General features: G+C 36.7%; 1 protein-coding gene across 2 annotated transcripts in view; it reads right to left on the minus strand.

Moving 5' to 3' along the window:
- Positions 1–59: 59 nt before the first annotated feature.
- ARFGEF2 (ADP ribosylation factor guanine nucleotide exchange factor 2) overlaps positions 60–19,976 on the minus strand; it is a 61,441-nt gene continuing 41,524 nt past the window's right edge. For both annotated transcript variants that reach the window (XM_035548318.1, XM_035548317.2), the window contains exons 15-39: positions 19,753–19,864; positions 18,947–19,152; positions 17,943–18,027; positions 17,673–17,844; positions 16,459–16,610; positions 16,144–16,272; positions 15,600–15,758; positions 14,309–14,456; positions 13,503–13,602; positions 12,431–12,471; positions 12,179–12,348; positions 11,364–11,515; positions 11,081–11,253; positions 9,634–9,794; positions 8,704–8,834; positions 8,489–8,618; positions 7,891–8,026; positions 6,953–7,091; positions 6,807–6,861; positions 6,452–6,566; positions 6,037–6,167; positions 5,437–5,605; positions 4,894–5,032; positions 4,355–4,472; positions 60–3,572 (exon numbers count right to left, since the gene is read on the minus strand). In XM_035548318.1, coding sequence (XP_035404211.1) covers positions 3,396–3,572; positions 4,355–4,472; positions 4,894–5,032; positions 5,437–5,605; positions 6,037–6,167; positions 6,452–6,566; positions 6,807–6,861; positions 6,953–7,091; positions 7,891–8,026; positions 8,489–8,618; positions 8,704–8,834; positions 9,634–9,794; positions 11,081–11,253; positions 11,364–11,515; positions 12,179–12,348; positions 12,431–12,471; positions 13,503–13,602; positions 14,309–14,456; positions 15,600–15,758; positions 16,144–16,272; positions 16,459–16,610; positions 17,673–17,844; positions 17,943–18,027; positions 18,947–19,152; positions 19,753–19,864 — 3,400 coding nt within the window. In that variant the 3' untranslated portion in view covers positions 60–3,395. The remainder of the gene's footprint in view (positions 3,573–4,354; positions 4,473–4,893; positions 5,033–5,436; positions 5,606–6,036; positions 6,168–6,451; positions 6,567–6,806; positions 6,862–6,952; positions 7,092–7,890; positions 8,027–8,488; positions 8,619–8,703; positions 8,835–9,633; positions 9,795–11,080; positions 11,254–11,363; positions 11,516–12,178; positions 12,349–12,430; positions 12,472–13,502; positions 13,603–14,308; positions 14,457–15,599; positions 15,759–16,143; positions 16,273–16,458; positions 16,611–17,672; positions 17,845–17,942; positions 18,028–18,946; positions 19,153–19,752; positions 19,865–19,976) is intronic.

Raw genomic sequence — 19,976 nt, forward strand, 5'->3', positions numbered from 1 at the left:
CCTGACCAGAGACACCCCCATCCCCATGAAGTCCAAAAAAAAAGCACAGAAGACACGCATCGCTTCGTAAAACTTTATTGATTTACCACTTCATTAAAGCATGGAATATTATAACAGTACTATACAGAGTATTTTCATGTAGAAAACTTTACATAGTTTTTTCATATTTTATAATTTCGCTATTCTCTCAAAAATGTATACATCCGTTGGGCAAAGTACTGCTCTTTAAATTATTGATAGTAAATGCACTTAATACGGAGGTCCTCAAAAACATAGGCATTTTAAATAGGTGAAAACATACATTTTACACGGAAATAACAGTAAAGGTGCTGAACAAATAATTAACATACTAAAGAGAGCCGCACTTTTGACAGGAAAAGCTCAGGTTTAAAAGGTTCTGTATTTAATCCTTCTTTAGTAAGACAGCTAAAAGTTGGGGGCTGGTTGCTTGCATTAGTGAAAGCTGTTCTGGTTACAGCTCAGAAAGTGACATGAAACACGGGTAATAAACCTCTTAAAATAACTTCCTTGTAAGATGGTAGAATCAAGGTGGAAGGGAGGTTTTAGGATTCTCATTACTGTCCCTCCCCTGCTTACCTGTTTCCTACAAGGTCCTACAAGGTTCGAAAATAAGTAGCAATAAATACCATGCAGTCTCCATATTAATACCGTTATAGTTAAAATCACTTTATAGTTTAATTTGTTGCATAACACTACTTCAAAAGTCTAACCTTGTTTTTATTACTCCATGTATTGCACAGATGTCAATCTCTACCAGCCCATGCTGACACAACCCTGCTCTCCTTCATAGTTCCACTGCAGCCTAGAAAACTACTACAGGTAGATAAAGTCTTAACGTCAGCAGAGTCAGGACAAGATCAGAACCAGCAGTGATTACTGCAGGAGTTTTGGCTCAGCATTTTTAGCTTCATGGAGATGTCTGTGGGTTATGATCTTTCTGACTGTATAGGGGAAAACAAAAAGCTGATGCAAATACAATTGTTTCAGTTATTACACTTAGCAAACCACTCTTATTGCTTTAACATCTACAATCAATTCAGAGAACTGAGACAAGATTAAGGCTGTGTCAATCCCACTGCATTCCAGTCCCCTCTTCTCCTTCATGAACTGCAGTAAGCCTAGAACATTTCTAATGTCACATGCCTAATTTCAGCAGTTTATAAATGGCATAAATACAATAAAAGCTCTAATAAAAGTAAGAGTCTCTCAGGACTAAGGCTGAAGGAAAGGAATGATTAAAGGCCCTAACTCTGTATGTAGAGATAGTGCAAATGTTGCACGTTAAAGAAAGCCCATGATGCAGTTGTAACTTCAGATTTGAAAATTATGAGACAGGAGTTGTAAGGCTTTCAGAACCATAAAATAAAGAATAATTATGCAACTCTTTACAGTTTTTGTTTTGATAGGAGATAAGGGTATACATTCAATGAGGCAGTGACATTCAAAAATCTGAAATATATATATTTTAAGGACTATCTAGGGCAGGAAGAAAAAAGAATGGCCTATTCTTACATATTTAAATATAATTAAAATAAATACTTTTTACTGTAGTTAAGAGACATTACCAGGGAACAAGCAACTATACTAAATGCAACACAAAAGGACATCTGAAATGCAGCAAGTTAAATATTAGCATTGCTTATTTTTCAGTCTGTTCCTATGGCAAAATGCAGCTCTATATTTCCTCCCACAAAATATTAGTGTATAGATTTATCTACAGGATGTTCAAAAGTTAGAGAGCTGCAATCATGGTTTACTTTTCTTTGGTTAAAAATAAAATCATGAAAGCCTTACTGGTATTATTGCCTGCAAAACAATTGCCAAACAATGCTTACATAGAACAAGCCAATTTACTGAAGAATGCTGTAAGAACCTTTGGAAATAGCTCAAAAGAAAAAAAAAATATTATATCCCAATGCTATGTCAACTATGGCTGCCCTACCAGGAAATTCAACTTATAATGCAAAAGAATAGTTTGAACACAATACCATTTTTTCATTGTTGTTGTTAAATACTCTTATATTTGAGGTTTGCCAATATGAGTAGCACAATGATTAATATAACACTTTTTTTTACATATATTTTAGGAAGGGGAACTTCTCCATACTTTTCCATTTCAGGAAGTCCAAAACTTGAAATTAAAATTAGTTCAAAGAACAAAATTCAGTCCTGCAGTACTGCACTTGCAAATTGGTGTTACATCACAGAAACCTGATGCATTTTGAGGAAAGGAACATCTCCAGGATAAGCAAACCTGTAGTGTTAAGTCACATTTGGTTCATATATACTTGGAAAGCAAAGAAATATATTGGTTACTGTTATAGTACATGAATGATCTTAAGTTTAATTTTGCTAGAGCTGTCATAGGAATTCAATTTTTACATCACAATAGGAACTAACAGCTGAAAACAGAAGTGATTTGCACAAAGACAAATCACAAGTTGCAAATCTGCAGTAAAAAGACAGAACTGGCTAGGTATTAAGGATAAGACTTACTGCTAAACAGACATAATTGCTACTAAATACATTATGGTCAAGGGTAAATAAGTTTTCTTTTTAATTGCTTTGAACCCTGTTTTTAATATTACTGTAGATGCTTTCTGTCCATGATTTGGCAATGTACAAAAGTCAATGGAAAGTTTGAAAAAGTCTTTTCTTTCTTTAATACCTTTAACTCAAAACTGACAAGCTAAATGGGGTAGATACTACTGTGTACTCCTGATGTAAAACCTTCCATAACAATAAAAAATGAATCTTGGTAGGTGAAGCACTGATAATAAAAGAAAATAGTTTTAAAGTGACTTGCTAAACAACAGGAAAACCGCTTCATTAAATATCCTATGGGCTGTCCACTTCAAAAACTATGACACTCTGCTGGGTCTAGCCATGTGCACACAAAGAAAAACCCAGAATGATCTTGGGTGGTCATTAGCCACTGCAGTATAGTTTATTATGAACACGTGCTAACATCACAAGGCTATACAACTATATTCATTATTTCCAAGGGGCATAATTTCCATCAAGGAATTCAGCTGATTTATAAGATTTAGTTGGGCTGCAAGACTGAACAATTGATAAAAGACTAGAAGAGACAGACTCAATCGTAAGGATGACGAGCATTGAAACAAATAGACTTTACATCCACTGTACTAACTTCGTAAGCAACAATTTAAATAAAAACTGCTGATAGTCTCATAGGATGGACAGGAGTTTTTTTCCCCACCCACCCCCCAATCCCTCCCCAAATGCCACTGTGGTAAGAGTAACTTGCTGCTCTGTTGATAGACCAGGGTTCCATTTTTTCCCCATCCACTTCAATCCATCTCTGGAACACAGCTTTATGTACAAGCAGAAGTAATCAACTCTACTTAGGGCTACCACGAAGGTAAGTTTGTCCCAGTTGTCCGTATTTGCTCCTCTGTTATGCAGATTTTAAACACAACACCTATACGCAGGAAGAACTTCCGTAGCACGGCTCGAAGCTCAGGAATCAGGTCAAATTGCATGATTTCACACAAGTACGGATAATAGGTTGAAGCATGTGCCCTAAACTATCAGAGAAGATACGAAAAGAGAAAGTTATTCTCTATTCCTGTAGGAAAGCACAGAGTTTTTCTCATAACACTGTAGCAACATGGACATCACTGAATTGCTGCTAAATGGTGAAAAACCAAATCACCACTACCACCAGTTTCTTCAAATATTGATAAACTGCAACGAAACATTCAAGACTATGCAGGAGTGAACTGGAATTACAAAATTAACAATACAGGGAAGAAAAAAACACCAAGAACAAACACCACACTTTTAAACTTTCCAATACGGTTGGAAAAAATACTTCTGGAATACTTCTGGAGAAAAAAAAAAGCCACCCACAGCCTTAAGCAGAAGTTTTTCTTCATGTGATACTCCAGGGAATATTTGCATTCACCTTTTCCTCAAAAGGGCTGAGATCCCAAAGGTTGTTTTTCACCATTACTGTCAAGGAACTAGAATTCCAATTTTATAATGATGAAGTTTACCTCTGTGATTCTACGCAGCTATAATACAGCCTAAGCACATCCTTTACTGCACACTCATGGAGATTTTGTGTGAAAGCTCTGCAGTAACTGTATCAAGGTTTCTATACAACCCAATTTCATGGATGAAGTCCAATTCTCACTACGTGGAATGCTTGCTAAAAGATGCAAGTGTAGTGATTACTGTATTTCAAAGAGAGTACACAGTACATGCATCATCAAAACAGCCATCTATACAATAAAGACTGAATTCAATAAAAGCCAAGATGAAAACACCTGAATGCAAACAGAGATGGCATCCAGCCTGTTCTTACCTTTTCGTCATTGATTTTTAGTGTTTTTGTTAAAAGCAACAGCAGGAGATTGGTCCAAGCTTCTCTGTGGCTTTCCGAGTTCACGGTAATAAAATATGCCAGGGCTTCAGTGCATACACTAAAGAGATGTCACAGTTCAAACAGGCCATAAAGAAAACCCATAAGATGCATTTCTAACATGCACTGTTTGTCCTCTCATAGTGTATTTTGTTTTCATGTAAGATGAAACATATGTTCTGTTTAGATTATTTTATCACATTATACCTCTGAATCTTGTTCTGTACTCTGATGTGAAAAGTACTCCTTCACTACCACTTTTTTAAAGAGAAGTCAGTCAAGCAGGAAGGTGTTTCATTTATTTCAAATTAATTGTTTCCTTTTTGCTAGATTTGCTTTTAATAAAGAACAGTCCTTTATACATCTTTGTATGCTTTGCATGCTCTGCTCAGCAACTTAAAAATGGAACATTTGTATCCAAGGATACACCATGCATATTTCACTGAAAACAGAACACACCTGAACCAACTTGATATTCTTACCTAAGCAGTCGTCGTTGTATAGCATCCCAGGAATCTCGATGGTTTTCATCCACATACATTCGAAAGAGTATTCTCAAGCAACAAGCCAAGCTGCTCGTCTCTTGTTTTAAGAGATTGGGTTTTGATTTACCCTTGAACCCTAGAAATCACACATAGGGAGAAGAGAACATTCACAGTTGTAGTTATCAGCCAAAATGTGAAGTTTATCAAGTACATCTCCATTAATGAACAGCAGCAGGTTATCTTTGTTTTTTTTTGCAGATAGTATTTCTTCCTCCTTTATTTTGACTGACACCTAACCTATTTTTATAAATATATTTAAATGCAGCAGTAACAACTATACAGTGCTGCTGCAATCAAAAAATAAGTAATTTAGAAGACAGAATTAACCTCAAGTCATCAGAAAAGAGACAAGGAATAAAAGCATACGCTATCACATCAAATGTAGAGATTATTGCAGTAGCATACTTTTTGCACCTTGATAGGTACAAGCCCAAACAGAGCTCAGTATATTTTTTTAACCAAACTAAACAAAAGCCTCACCTGCTCTCCACAACACAGTTCGTTGTTCATAATTTGAATTAAAGGATTTTGAAAATGAATGAGACTCTTGCAAACAATCTAGTAACTTGAAGAGGTGATGCGAAGACATGTATTTATACATTCCTTGGTCCTCTGTGTCAATGTGGATATCTGCATCCAACGCATCTCGCTAAACCAAAGAGATCAAGACAGAAAGAACAGTGTCAGTAATATGTGAAGCATCAAAGTCTCTTAAGATTATATAAGAAGAGCATACCATACACCACTAACTCCAAATTCCATTTTTAGGTACAAGTGAAGTATTAGTTTAATACACCACAGCAAAACATTCTGTCAAAGCTGTGGGTTTTTTTTGTTGGAATATTTCAAAGAGAAGTTACGGTATATCCTGGTTATTGATAAGAAAAACTAATAATCCGATTGTCAGACTGCCAGGGAACACTGGAGATGGTCAAAAATCACTGCATTAGAGTAATAACACATTCAGGGCAGTACAGAGAGCTAGAAAAACAAAGACTACATACTGTATTTTGTAAACACTTTGAAGCATTCAGTAATGTACTTTACTACTCAACAGGTTATTCACGTGTCTGATGGTACCTGAGCCGCAGCCATGTGCTCAGCATCTTCCTTCTTGCTTGTTGCTGGATAGAACACTATATTATCAATTGTCTGTATCAATTCCAGCTGTACCACACACTTGATAAGGAGGCCAGCAAACAGTTTCTGGTCTAATGAAACAAAACAACAAAAGTTTCAGAAGCAACTTATGACTATCCACGTACGATAAATTAGCAAAACAATATATTACCATTAGCATTTTTATATTTAATGATGCTGCGAATTACCTTATAAAAATAAAATTTGCCTAAAAGGAATAAATGTAAGTTTTAAAGACAAACTAAGTTTTTTGAAGTTCGCTATCAAGTACCCTAAAGCTTTCTCTAAAAGACTACAGAAGGAGACTTAGAGTGGCTATAAAAGTTCATGTAATCAACTTGCATGTTTTCCTTACTTGTATAAGGACCACCTTTCCAGCTTTCATCCGTTGGATTTGAAAATTGACTGTGTCCTCTTTCTGAAGCATTTTTATCCACACTGCTTAAAGATTGGCGATCTAGGTCCAAATCCTAGAATAAAATTTAGAGCAATTTTTACAACCCAAAGTGCTAACTACCAACCAGCTATTAGAATCTTAGATTCAAAAAATTCCTGCATTGACTCTTTTTATCTTAATTGGCATCACTGTTGAATACAAGTTAATGTCAATTTCAGTATTTGTTGTCAACAAATACTACAATGCAATATTTCAAAAGCTAACTTAACACACAACCTTTCAGCTTCCTTTGTTGCACTGGATTAACTCTTACCAGATGTTTTTCAGCTGAATCTTCCTCCATTCCTACAGGCCTCCAAGTAAGCAAGCTTCATAACAGAGGGAGGGGGAAAAAAATAAAGTAAATATTGTTGCTCTGAAATCAGGTATTAGTACAACAACTATGCTCTATGAACTTACACATGAGGAATGGTAGTTTTGAAGATTTCTAGCATACAATTGCATGTCTGGCCCCAGACTTCCGGGCTGAATTTCTGTCCATTTAGTATCACCAGGTTTTCTAGGCAGTTTGTACCTGATCGAGCCAACTGCTCATTATCTGTGAAAGACATGTTCCATACTTATCAACTTTTACAATATCAGTGTAAAATTAAGCACTCTACTATTGCTCCATTAACTTTTTTTTTCCAATGTTGTGAAAGGCATGCTACTTCAGCTCAAAGCCTACTACATAAACTACATTACAGTAAAATCAAGCTCAGGACTCTACGGAATAGAAAAATAGTGTTTGAAAATAGACTTCATGAGACTGAAATCCAAACAGGAAAGACAAAGGACAAGAAAGAAGCAGAAAGGGAGCGTACACTGGGATGAAGGAAGGAAAGCATGAATTTGAAAGTTATGATTTCCTCCTAGCTAGTCCCCCCCCATTCCATGATAGTAATATGCAAGATTTCAGGCGTAAGAGCCTGGGCCCAAATGAAAAAACATTTGGAAAGACATATCTACAAGCACTAGATGGTTGAGAGAGAGAGAAAGAGGGGAAGAAGAGTTAAAAAAAATCAGAATGCATACATGCGTGTATATATATATATATATATATATATATATGTAAATGAGATATTTAATCCACACAGCAAAATGAAGAAAGGCTGTTGCCAAAAGATTAAAGAGCTGTACTAAAATCTTTTGCTTGGTCCCAGTAGCACCATAAACACATTAATAGAAAAGCTGCCTACCTGATTAAATAGAACAACCCTGGAATATTTAAGATACTGTACACATCTATTAAATCACACATTGCCCTAAAGGTAGTTTTTATTCTTCCAAAATTCAGCTTACTTCTCCCTTCTTAAGTAATAAGTACTTCAAAAATGTATTAAAATTAAATAAGCTACCTTGTTTTACACACCAGTGTAACTGTGCAAGTATGTCAGGAAGAAGGATCTCATTTAAAGCTTCATAGAATTGCGTAAAGACATCACAGATTGCATAAAGTGCATGGTTGCAGGTAGTGGTCATCCATTCAGATTTCTGTGACAAAAAATTAGAAGCTTTTACTTTTACGTGGTTTCTACTGTCATGATAGCACTTGGCTTATGACTGGCTATTCAAAAAAGGAGGTAGTCTATGAGAAGAAGTGAATTTAGATAAAACTGGAAGAGCCCCCAGTACCTACTACTGATGATATCTTTTCAGAAGCATTTACTTGGCCATACGGTAACTATTCAGATGACTATGCAGTTTCACAGAGTGTGAATATTCTCCTTGAACATATTCAGTCAGGCGGAACAGACAGGTCACTGGATACTATGAGAAGTTTTCCACATGGACGCTATCTGCATTTGTCATGTTATAGATATCATTACAAATGGAGTTTGGGGCAGCATGGGCTGGAAATACTGACATGACCAATGATACAAGCTGCAGCCTGGATTGTTTGAGTTCTTAAGAAAAAAATACTCTAGAGTTTGCTTGCTTATTTGTTTGTTTTACCTCTGTTTGTTGTTCAGGGAGTTTCATATTATCAAAAATCCGAAACACAATTCTGAACAGATCTTGCCACCAGTGCTTTTCAAATGTATGGCCATAACTCTTCATTATTTCAAACATCACTGTTAAGCCTCTGTAAACAAAGATGATGTTAAAATGTGTACCTGTGATCCCTTCACTAAATGAAGGCAAACCAAAAACCAGAAAAGCCTTATTACCTTGTTCGAACATCTAATTTGCAACGATTGATGATACAAGAAAGTTCAAATAAAATGGGGAACCATCCTCTGACCCATACTCTGTCCCCAGGAGCAACATTCATGTCATCACTTGTGTATTCTCTTAATACCTTGGAGATGAGCAGGAAAAAAAGATTAAAGAAAATCTCTAAAGTCTTTAATTATAACAGATTTAGATACCATTCATGCCACACAGACAGAACTGAAAATTTAGCTTAGTTTCTACTCTAACACTCAACTCCTGTCAAATATAAATCTGAGACATATCTATTTGTGAAGATAGCTGGAAAAAATATATAGAAAACAAATATTTCAAGCCAATCAGTTTTACTTAAATTCTGCTAGAGGCTTTAAAAATTGCAGAGGTTTGTACTTCAGGAAGCAAGTTTAACAATGATAGGTAACAATTATACAAATTAGGCAATAACAGAATCTTAATTCAGCTGTTGCACATAAACCCATTCTGCAGTTTCCTGTCATATCAACTAGAGCACGCACATCTTGCAATGCTAACATAAAACTGTTATCTAACTCCAGGCTCTTTTCAACAATGTGATTATTATATTAATTATATTAAATATTCACACAACAGACTGATGTACAAAACCATGCATGTTCATAACCAGTTTAACCAGACATAATTAGGATTATGGAATCAAGATGTTTTGTTTTCCAGGTCCTAGCATAGTAGTAAAAGGACTACTACTATCAGTTATTTCCATTTTCACAAATCCTAGTTTATTGGTTACAGAACACCAAAATTACTCCTATTTCTGAATACACTTTTAATACAAACTCTTCCTGCTAGAAGACTGAAGTTCAAGTCTGAAAGCTCTTTCTTAGTTGTAAGAATAATCTCAATTAAACAGTAGAGGACAGTGAAAGAAAACACAAGGATTAAAAAAATACCTGTGGTCTTTCTGAAACATATTTTGCACAATATCGGATAAGTCTAATTGCTTCCATGCTGGTGTCCGGGAATGCAACATTACAGGCAAACTCAGAAAGACATTTTACTGCATCTTGGAATGAATCAATTGCTGCTGGAAAGTGCTGTTGAAAAATATTTGCTGTCAAGAACAAACAAAAAGCTTATTAAAACTTACTGGTATTGACATACAGATATGAACTGGCATTGATTTACTGAAGCCAGACATGGCATACCAGTACTAAACAGACAAACATAGAAGGAACAGATCTTCTGGATTAGGTAGTTCCATTTCTTTCCTTGTGCTCTTCCCCATCCTGTCCTCCTAGCCCCAGTACCACATGTTCTCAGGCTGGGCAATTTCTAATTTATATTCTAAGATTCTTTCATATTTTCTCATCTGGTTCAATTTCCTTTCACAGCGTACACCACCCAAAAATATCTTAAAATATCTCTTAAAATATCTTGGAAAATAATAAGAGTAAAAATAAATAAATAAATAAATAATAGGAGTAAAGCTTAATGGTTGCTTCCCTGCTGTATATGAAGTTACATAAATTTACCTAAGCCACCCAAGCCTGAAGTTAATCAGATTCCGTATAAATAAAGGAAAAAGCATTTGATTTCATGCTTAATGGACAGACTCCATAGAAAACAAATCCAATGTATACAAGCTTTTGAACCAACTACCATTCCCAAGATCGACGTACTTCAATTTGGACTCAATCTTTGTAGGTACCTGAACTATTCTAATTCTGGTTCAAGTTGGCAAAAGAAGTTTTGCTACTTTTTGCGTTTATTAATGCTGTCCATCACTCTTCTCCTCCCATGCTTATTAAATATTCCAATATTTAATGGGAATAGGGCAGTTTCAGGACACTTAAGAAAGCTCCCATCAATACTGAAAGTCTGCTTCAAGAATATCCAAGTCAGTTGTCTTCCTTTGAAAGTGGCAGCAATATGTTGTTCAAATATAGTTTTAGAGCAGGTAGCCTGGATGAAATAAACTCTACAGGTTATCACCTGTCAGTGTCACAAGAATCGTGATCCCCACCATATGAAACTGAAACAGCATGGAAGTTTGTGAAATCTATTAATAGTTTTCCTAAATTAGTTTATTGCAACAGAGACGGGCAACATAGGAACTTACTGAATTTATTCCTGATTTGAAGAGTTCTGTAGCAAGGAATTATTTTTTTTCCTACCCACAGGAAAAAATTCCTATCCCATTCCTATCTATTTTTTCCTGTCCATAAAAATCAGCCGACTTCACAGATAAGACCTAGCTGCAGAGTTTAAAGAGTTTACTTGCAAGACATTGTATTTATTTACTAGGGAATACAAAGCTCACATGCAGATGGGACTTTTAAACCAGAGTCACAGCAGCTAAGCTAATTTGGGTACTTGCATCTGTTAGGCACTACTTACTAACTATGTGTGCTGTAGTTTGAAAGGCCAGCTCCACAATATTCCCATCATGGTCTGATGCTGCTTGGTGAAAGACTGCGAAGATATTTTTCCAGCCTGAGCGAATATTACCAGCTTGGGAGTTCACCATCTGAGCAATACAGCGTATTACCATGTCCCGAATAGTTGGAGATCTTAAAAAGATAGAAACCAACACTATGTCAACTACCATGTCCACATACAAGACAATTCAACCCACACAAAGTAGAAATAAAGCAAGCTCACAAATACCAGTCCATCACACCTGTTTTTCTTCATAATATGCTCAAAAGGCCTTAAGAAGTCTTTCTGGAAACGGAAGTTGGCTAACTCTCCCTTCTCAAGAAACTTCATGGACAGCTGCCTTAATGAGTCTACTGCAAAGATGGCAACATCTTCATTAGGGTTACATCCAACCTAGAAGAAATACAAGTTTTCAAGCACTTATATAAGTAATACAATAGCCAATAATGTATGTATCATTCAAGTTTCATGGTCAGTCCACTGAGAACTTAAAGCACATTCTAGTTTTCAGATATTTAGAAAACAGGGAGCTGTCTCAGTCATTTGAGACATCTAAGCAGCTCCATGGATTTTGTATGCAACAGTAGCGTAAGAAAAAACAGCTAGACACTCAAAAAACAAACCACAGAAAATCAGTTAGAAAAACACATGGTCCAACTTCCTAAGGAAAATAACTTCGTTGTTTCAGGATTATCCGTACGTACTTTAGAGGAAAACTAACTTGGAATTTGATCAGGAGGATAAGACAGTGGTGTATATGAAGAAGTATAAACGTAAAATCATATAATGAAGTGATTAAAGATCATTCTCAAACATTTTCATGCCTGTTTATACCCTTTAAATGTTGATGTCTTTTTCACTTTTTATGCTAGAATCTGGTTGTCTAATTAAACGTTGTTAGGATTACTCCAAATCACCTGCTGAGAAGTTTGCGCCTTTAATGTATTTTTTTTTTTACATTACAACCTACACCACTCAAGAACATTAGAAGAAAAAGCTGATTAAACAAGTCCTGCCACATTCATACATGTTCTTTAACTTGATTTTTAAAAATACCTTGTTGAAGTGATCTCCAATCACTTGCCAAATCCTTGACCACTGCAACCTAATGCGATTCATGTTGTAATAGGATATCTCCACTATCTTCTGCAGACTGAACATGCGTGGATGGTGTGGGGAAGCCAGCTCATCCATAGAAACAGCACACAGCCATCTGACAAAGTCAACTGAACATTAAAACACTACTGTAAATTCAGGATGTTACACTGCAAAAATTCCTGTAACTCACCACACAGTCAGCATACATACCTATCGCGTTTCCATCCAGTCTAGTCGATCCTGTAAATATCCTGTGGAGGAAATAAATGTGTTGCAGATTTAGCTGCTCAAGAGTCAATCACACGTCAGTGCTGTAGGCAGTTGTCAGCATCTGTCCTGGAGGTACTTCACAACCCTCAACACCATAACCTCTGCAACTGTTTTAATCTTTGGCAGCAGCTCACGTCCCTTTCCTATGTCTAAGCAGACTCTTCCCTGCTGCAAGTCACAGTCTGCTATGCTTCTTCCAGGAAGAAGCATTCCACAGCAGGAAACAGGTACAGGCTCATATTTTTGTTCAGTACAAGTAGCTCTGGAACTCTCATTTGGTTGATAACTTGTTAAATAGCATTGAGGGAGTGAAGAGACATTAAGAGAACTTTGCTGCAAGACTCTGCTGGATGCCAGCCACCCGCTTGCTCTTTACATGGTTCAAGAGTACTCTAAGTTGTGGCTGTCAAAACAGCCACAGAACTATGGATCCTTAAGACTATTGTCCCTTCCTCCCCTTTAGCTGTTCACAGTCTTGACAGAAGTTAAAATCACTGACTGTGATCCACATAAACCACTGGTAAGTGTAGAATACTCCCAAATCTATGACGTAGTACATACACATCATGTTATAATAAATACTACAAGCTTGAATATGTGATTAATTCCACTTCCAACATACAGTTTATGATAGAAGCATCTCTTTATCCAACATTTTAGAGAGACAGATGAACAAGATAATGTTTTGGACAAGAATACAGTTATTAATGAACGAAAAGCTGCAGAAGAGCAACTAAAGAAATGCTGAAATGCTTGGTTCACAAGACCAAAGTAAACTGCATGACTTAATAGAATAAGGACATATCTTCATTTCAGATACCAGTCTACTTCGGGCTAAATCTGGCAGGGGGAATCCACATACACAGGATGCACGCAACACAAATTACACAGACAGTATCAGCGTCTTTCTCACGCCAGAAATAGGCTTCAAGAACAGAAGTCATTTGGTAAGTCAGATGGTCAGTAACTTCAAGCCACATTTTCCCCAGAACAAGTATTGTATTCTAAGTACCTGTCTACTGCTACCACTACACTCTGTGAACTGGTCTCTCCCACTGACTCTTGAATGCTTGCCATATGCCGTTTATCAGCTCCACTTCCAACAAGGTTACCTGCAATAACAGCCAATAGAAATCAGTACTTAGCATTATGAAATCATGACCTTATAGTAACCTTAACTTTATACAAGTAAACAAAGATAAGCAACTACTGCATCCAATTACCTTGCGAATTTATATGGAGTACACAGTGCCTTTGCCTGATCTGCATCAGATTATGACAAAATTCAAAAGCAGTAAGAGGCACTTTTCTTTTTTATGAGGGCATTGTGTCTTGGCCATCATGTTAATTAAGATGCAATGCTGTTAATAAGATTGGAACTGATAAAACAGCAAGCCCAAAATGCAGAGATAAGGAATTTCTTTGGAGAAAACAATTATCAGTCATTGTAATGTTCCTAAAGATAAACAATTTATGTTTTTACTTCTAAACAGAGCATAAAAAGGAAGAACAGATAACACTGGTATGAAAACAATGACTTTGTATGGCAAAACAGCTTTGACAACATCACATTCCAACAACTAAATCTTGAGTTTTGTTAAACAGCTTAACACAATTGAAGTCATTAAAATAGGAATGTACTTGGTAATTATTAAAACATCTTTAAGTATAAATTGTTTTTTGTTTAAGTTCCATTAATCCTAATATAGTTTCCACTGGAAGCAAGTAAAAACATTTTGGTATCTTATAACATTGAACCTTCTCAGCCATCATACTTCACTTATGCATCTTCATGAAGTCCATGATTAATCATCTTACCTAATCCCAGGCCCATAAACTCTTCCCCTCCAGACGCATAGCCTTTAATGCTTCCTTCCCTTTCACGCCCAGCGCCAGATAAATACCGAGTTTTCACTCCAGTTCCTATAAGTTGTGCTAGTTCCAGCTGGCTAATACATTTCAAGATCTGAAAACAAAGATATTTAAACACTGTTTCTGAATATCATACATTTATTCCTAACACTCTCCAGATTATCTAACCTCTAAAACAACTTGGACAACTATAACAGTTCTGATGTAACTGAAACAACATTGCTAGTACAACTGGAAATAAAGTTGCATTGAATGATTCATTCCCTACCACCAGCTGCCATGAGTCATTCCCATACTAGAGGAACAAATAAACAGTACCAAGAAATCTAACTTGGATCTCTAACTATCAGAAGAGACCATTTTATTACTTCTACAGCACCAACTTTCAAAACTATAAACAGCTTCACCATTCCAGAGATGAAAAGATGGCATCATTGCAGCTGCCACTGTGCCATGATGTTCAGTGCACATAGTGAAAATGCCACAGCTGTGCCTTGCTATAGGCACAGAAGGGACCTTCTCTTCTTTCCTTACACCCCCACTGAAACATCCCTTTTACTGGCACAAGCATTTTTAGGGGTGTACTTTAAACCACGTCCAAGTGACTTGTCAGCTAGAGTCCCTTTTGGCTCCTATCACCATGCAGCCAAAGCCTAGTGCCAGAGAAATTAACGCAGCAGGAATGACCCTTTCAGCAGCATCACAGATTTGTATCTGATTGAAGAGTTTCTGGAAAACATGCTTTATGAAAATATATATGATCCTGATAGATTATCCTTGTCTGTCCCTCACTAAATTATTCTGGCCACGATTCTTCACTCAGTTGTGGTGTAGAAGTTCCCAACCACTGCACGGAGAAGTCTGGAGCTGTGAGCTGGAGTGTTTTTGTTTATATGAACAAGAAGGTGATAGTTTCTGTGCAGGATTCCCTGAAGTCAAACGCAGTTTCAGTATGGTTTTAATTCCATATCAAATGTACCTATAAACATTACAATACTGGTCACACTGTGTAGAGAGCCTGCCAAAAAAAAATTAGTGTCCTCCCCTCTCCCACTTTTTTTTTTTAAATAAACAAAATAATGCACTTGCATTGATATTTCAAGCAGAGTTCTGATACATCCTGGGAGGTAGATGCAGTTACTAAAGACTGAAAGTAGTAAGCAAATCAAAACAGCAAAATCCTGCAAGTTTTCAAAGGACAATGCAGTTGCACTACTTAAGCTATTCAAATTTTTACCTCATGCCAAGAGTTTCCGAGATAGTTGCCATCTGTGTGAGCGACTGTAATAAGTGTCTTAATGGTATCTATGTTCTTCTGTTTCATTTCTGTAATACTGGAACTGGCGGTCAACAAGGAAAACCGAGCAAGGGCCTGTACATAAGCATCTCGTTCAAGCTATGAGACAGAGAAACAAGTCACTGTAATCAAGTCTGAAGAGCTACAGAAGGATACTTCTCCAGCATGCCTACGCAATTTTCTTCTACGTAGTCAGTGACTATATTAGAACACTTTTCAGCAGAATGAAAACAGTAAGCAAGCTGGCAAATGCTCTTAACAGGACTTGGCAATAAAAGGCAAGCAGAATTTGAGAAAACCTTTAACATTTAAAGATCTTCAACTAAAAAGAGATGGTACTGTTTTATTTGACCATTTCAACAACATATGTAAGCTTTGTTTTCTCTGTGCAAGTTATTTGCAATTCCTCATTCCGTTCCTCCATCTCCCTCCCAGAATCTATACTGCCTACATTAGCAATCCCCATGCTCAGTATCACACAAACCTGCATTCCAAAGATACAGGCTATTCGAATTGCACATCGTATTCCTTCCAAACAAAGGGATGCAACTTCTGTGTCATCACAGTTCTGCAAACCAACACTGTAAGCTGCCAACAATGGCGTCCATACAAGCTAAAGAAAGGAAGAAACAAAGTTCAGGAATTTGCTAAGATTTTAGCCCAAAAGACTGCACAACATGGACCAAATATATCCAAAATAAAACCCACGTGTTACATTCTCTCAAAGTCATTTCCCCACTTTTTTTCAATGCTTGAAACTCTTAGCAATGAAAATACTTGGTTAATTTCACACACTCACTTTGAACATGGGCCTGACGTGGTCCAGATGAGTGGCACTAGTAAAAGGAGCCTTTGCATGGCTTACTGCCTCCATGAGAGCTTTAGCAGTTTTAGCCATTTGTTCCATCTCCAAGTTGTACAACAGCCTCCGCTGCTTCTCATTAGCTACACCTAAGGGAAACACCACACAGATGCATTGGTTTGTTTTCATAACAGCACAATCCACATCTTCTTATTGAGTATCACAAAAGTTATATGAAGGTGTTCCAAACAGAATCCAAATGTGTCTTCCACGAGTGTTAGAATTCAGGAAGCTGTCATAGGTCACAAGCAAGGTGCTCTAGTACTAAAATCCACACCCCAGCTTAAGACTTTATTCTACACAATGCAATTAATTCAGCAATTTATTATATGCCATGTGTTGTGACCTAATCATTGGAAATCAGAGAGGCATACTCTATTAACTCAAGTCACTCTGCTTACAAAAATGGATGGAAAATGCTTCATTGCTTAGGCTGACATGCTCAGTACAAAACTGGCTATCACCAATTTGAAGAACAAATTACTAACTGTGTTTCTTTACCCTTACACTAAAGATTGCAACTTCACTTTTTAAGAAGATAAATTCTGTTCCTGTTCTGATCTAGGAAACTTGCAAATGGCACAAAAACACCAGAAAAGCGCTATGCTGAAGATTCAGAATTCGCTAAACACAATTAAATGCATAGCCACTATCCTGAGAAAGCACAGAGTACAACCAGAGATAATGGTTTCTACAAATACGCTACACGCATAAGTCTCTTTCAAACATTATCATAATGTGACATAATGAGACTGTGACATTTATCAGCCTTTGAACTATGCCATGCTACTGATAAGGAAACAAAAGCATACCTGCTGCCTAACATTTTGCTAATTAGCAAAGCAAGCGCTACCACCTTCAGTTATTTTACCACTTCCCTCACACTTCCATTAAAAAAACATTACAGTTTCTAGTGCCTCTCTGCAATGGTGCTGGATGCACTCACACAGTTATGTTTCCATCATAGAAGTAGCTGCATTAATCAATAACTGAGACAGTTTCATTCCAGATATAGATATTAGCATTCTAAATTTAATTTATTTATTGCACAAAGTTTTTTCAAAAGGGATCTGAACTGCACTATGCCATCCTGAAAGTTAATGCAATAGTTCAGAATACTGTGGTCATTCCAGTTTCTAGTTCCTTCTTACTTGGTTTACTACTCTTGGTTGTAATTGCGTATTCTTTTGTCTCTTTCATAGCAATTTTCTTTCCTTCTATTTCTTCATAGATCGTGGATAAATACTCTACTGGAAGGTCTTTACTGTCATTGATTCCTCGATTCATTTTAATGTATTGTTCCTTTGTCATTTTATTCTTTACCTGTAAAAAAAGAATCAAGGTATCAGACTTAGCATGCCAAGTTCCAAGGAAATCTGAACTTTTACAAGTCTGTTTTTGTTTTTTTTTTTGATTTCTACCTGTGGACTGTGCAAGTCTGTAGTCAGCATTATAATAGAGTATGCCAAAACATAAGCAGTGTCAGCACTAGCAAAAAGTGTTTGCCTATGAGAGGAAAGAGGGAAAAACAAAACAGGTTATTAAGAGGCTTAATTCCTCTATCCATTAGCTCTATTTCAACATGCAAGAAAAATACCCAGAAGCAACATGTATTTAAATAGATCATAGACTCAAGTTAGTCTTCAGAAACGCATGAAGCCCCAAATATTTTTTCGTTTTTATTTGTACCTTAAAACTTAAAAGCAACATCTTTGCAAAGCTGGATACAAATGATGACTAGGGGATTTTCAAAGGCACTCCCAAAAGATTGTCTTTTATCCTTCTTTGGGTCACCATACAAAAGCTGAGGAACAGCCTATTTTTCACTCCCAGGGATTCATCAAGAATTATACAAAACCAGACCCAGTGATACACCAACAGGACTACAGAATGGGAATCAATTAACCTGAACACCTAGCAAAACATCAGTGCTAGTTTGTTTATTGCATTAGAAACAAAAACACTGTCTCCTTGATGTCAACTAACATACATGCATCTTTGTTCAGCATGTAATTGCAAGCAAAAACATATGTAATATCTTATCAGTTATTTAAGCCATGTATTTTTAGTTTTAGCAGTTACTATTGCTCATTGCTGTTGTTTACTCTTGACTAACCCATATTTATCAAAAACCAGAATAGTTAACACACAGACAATTTAACATACTTAGGGCTTCCCTCTTCCAGTAATTCCTTCTAGCAAGTGTTTGGAAAATAATGAAATGCTGCCATCCATATGCTTTCTATACGTTTTACCTAGCTGATGAAGATGTCCTGCAGCAATATAAGTAACAAGAACTGCTCTCCCACACAGACCTGTAGAAATACCTGACCCAGTAAGAGTGGGAGTTATACCTTATGGCTAAGGGCCATGAACAAAACAGCCATTTTTCAGGTACTTATCCAATACAAAGGTTTTGATTTACCGTTGGTTGCATTCAATATATCTAGCAGCAAACTTCTCCATTAATCTATCAATCTTCTGGGCTTCACCTGGCAGCCGGAAGCCTTCCAAAAATATACGTAGAGCAGAGACAAAGTCTTTCCCACAGAAATCAAGCTGGTCTACATAGGCATACATCACTTCCTTGTTAAACTTGTTGCTTTCCCCAAGAAATTCCCCTACTTGAGTCTAAAAAACACAAGAGACAGTTATTACTGTGTAATCCAACTGCCAGCTTCGCAATAAAGTTCAGAGTACAAGAGTTGCACATCAGTGAGTTTTGTAAGACTTCACTAAGCAGGCAGAGCAACCGTTACAAGGATGCCAAACAAGGATGCCAAGAAACCAGTCTCAGTAGAAAATGGATTTAGCTTGCATATTCTTGCTTCCCTCATTCCCCATGGTGAATTCTGCATTACTGGAGGGCCAAGGAAGGGTGAATTGCACCCAATTTCACATGCAGTGGAGAATGCTTTGCCACTGCGGCACATGATATTCCTTTGCTGGCAAGATATTGCTAATGTAGATATATATAAAGCCATGTGTTCCTGTTTATGGGGACCCCTTCAGCACTTTATTGTAAACACAATTACTTTACTAAAAAGCCTGGGACAGCAAGTAAAGAGAAAGCAGCATTGGAATTAAGTATATTCATTAGAGCCCTTAGTTTCTAGTTATCTTTTAATTAAATATGAACTCTGAGTGCATACACAAATATCAGACGATGACAGGGGCAAGAGTATTCCTGTTAAAACATTATGAATTATCTTATGTTGCCCATAGTCTTACAGAACAGAGACGTTCTTCTTGGTGCAGAAACTGTGCAATGTCCTCTGCTGTAGTACCAAGCATTCCCTGCTCCTGCAGATATTGTATTCCTCTCTTTGGTTTTTTGTTAAACCTATTCACAAAAACAGGGAAAAAGGTGATACATACAATTGAAAACATCCCCGCCAATAATGTTTTAGTTTTAAAGAGCTGTTCTAAACCAAACACTGACTTGCAGTTTTGTC

The sequence above is a fragment of the Cygnus atratus genome, chromosome 16, assembly GCF_013377495.2.
Source record: "Cygnus atratus isolate AKBS03 ecotype Queensland, Australia chromosome 16, CAtr_DNAZoo_HiC_assembly, whole genome shotgun sequence".
NCBI lineage: Eukaryota > Metazoa > Chordata > Aves > Anseriformes > Anatidae > Cygnus > Cygnus atratus.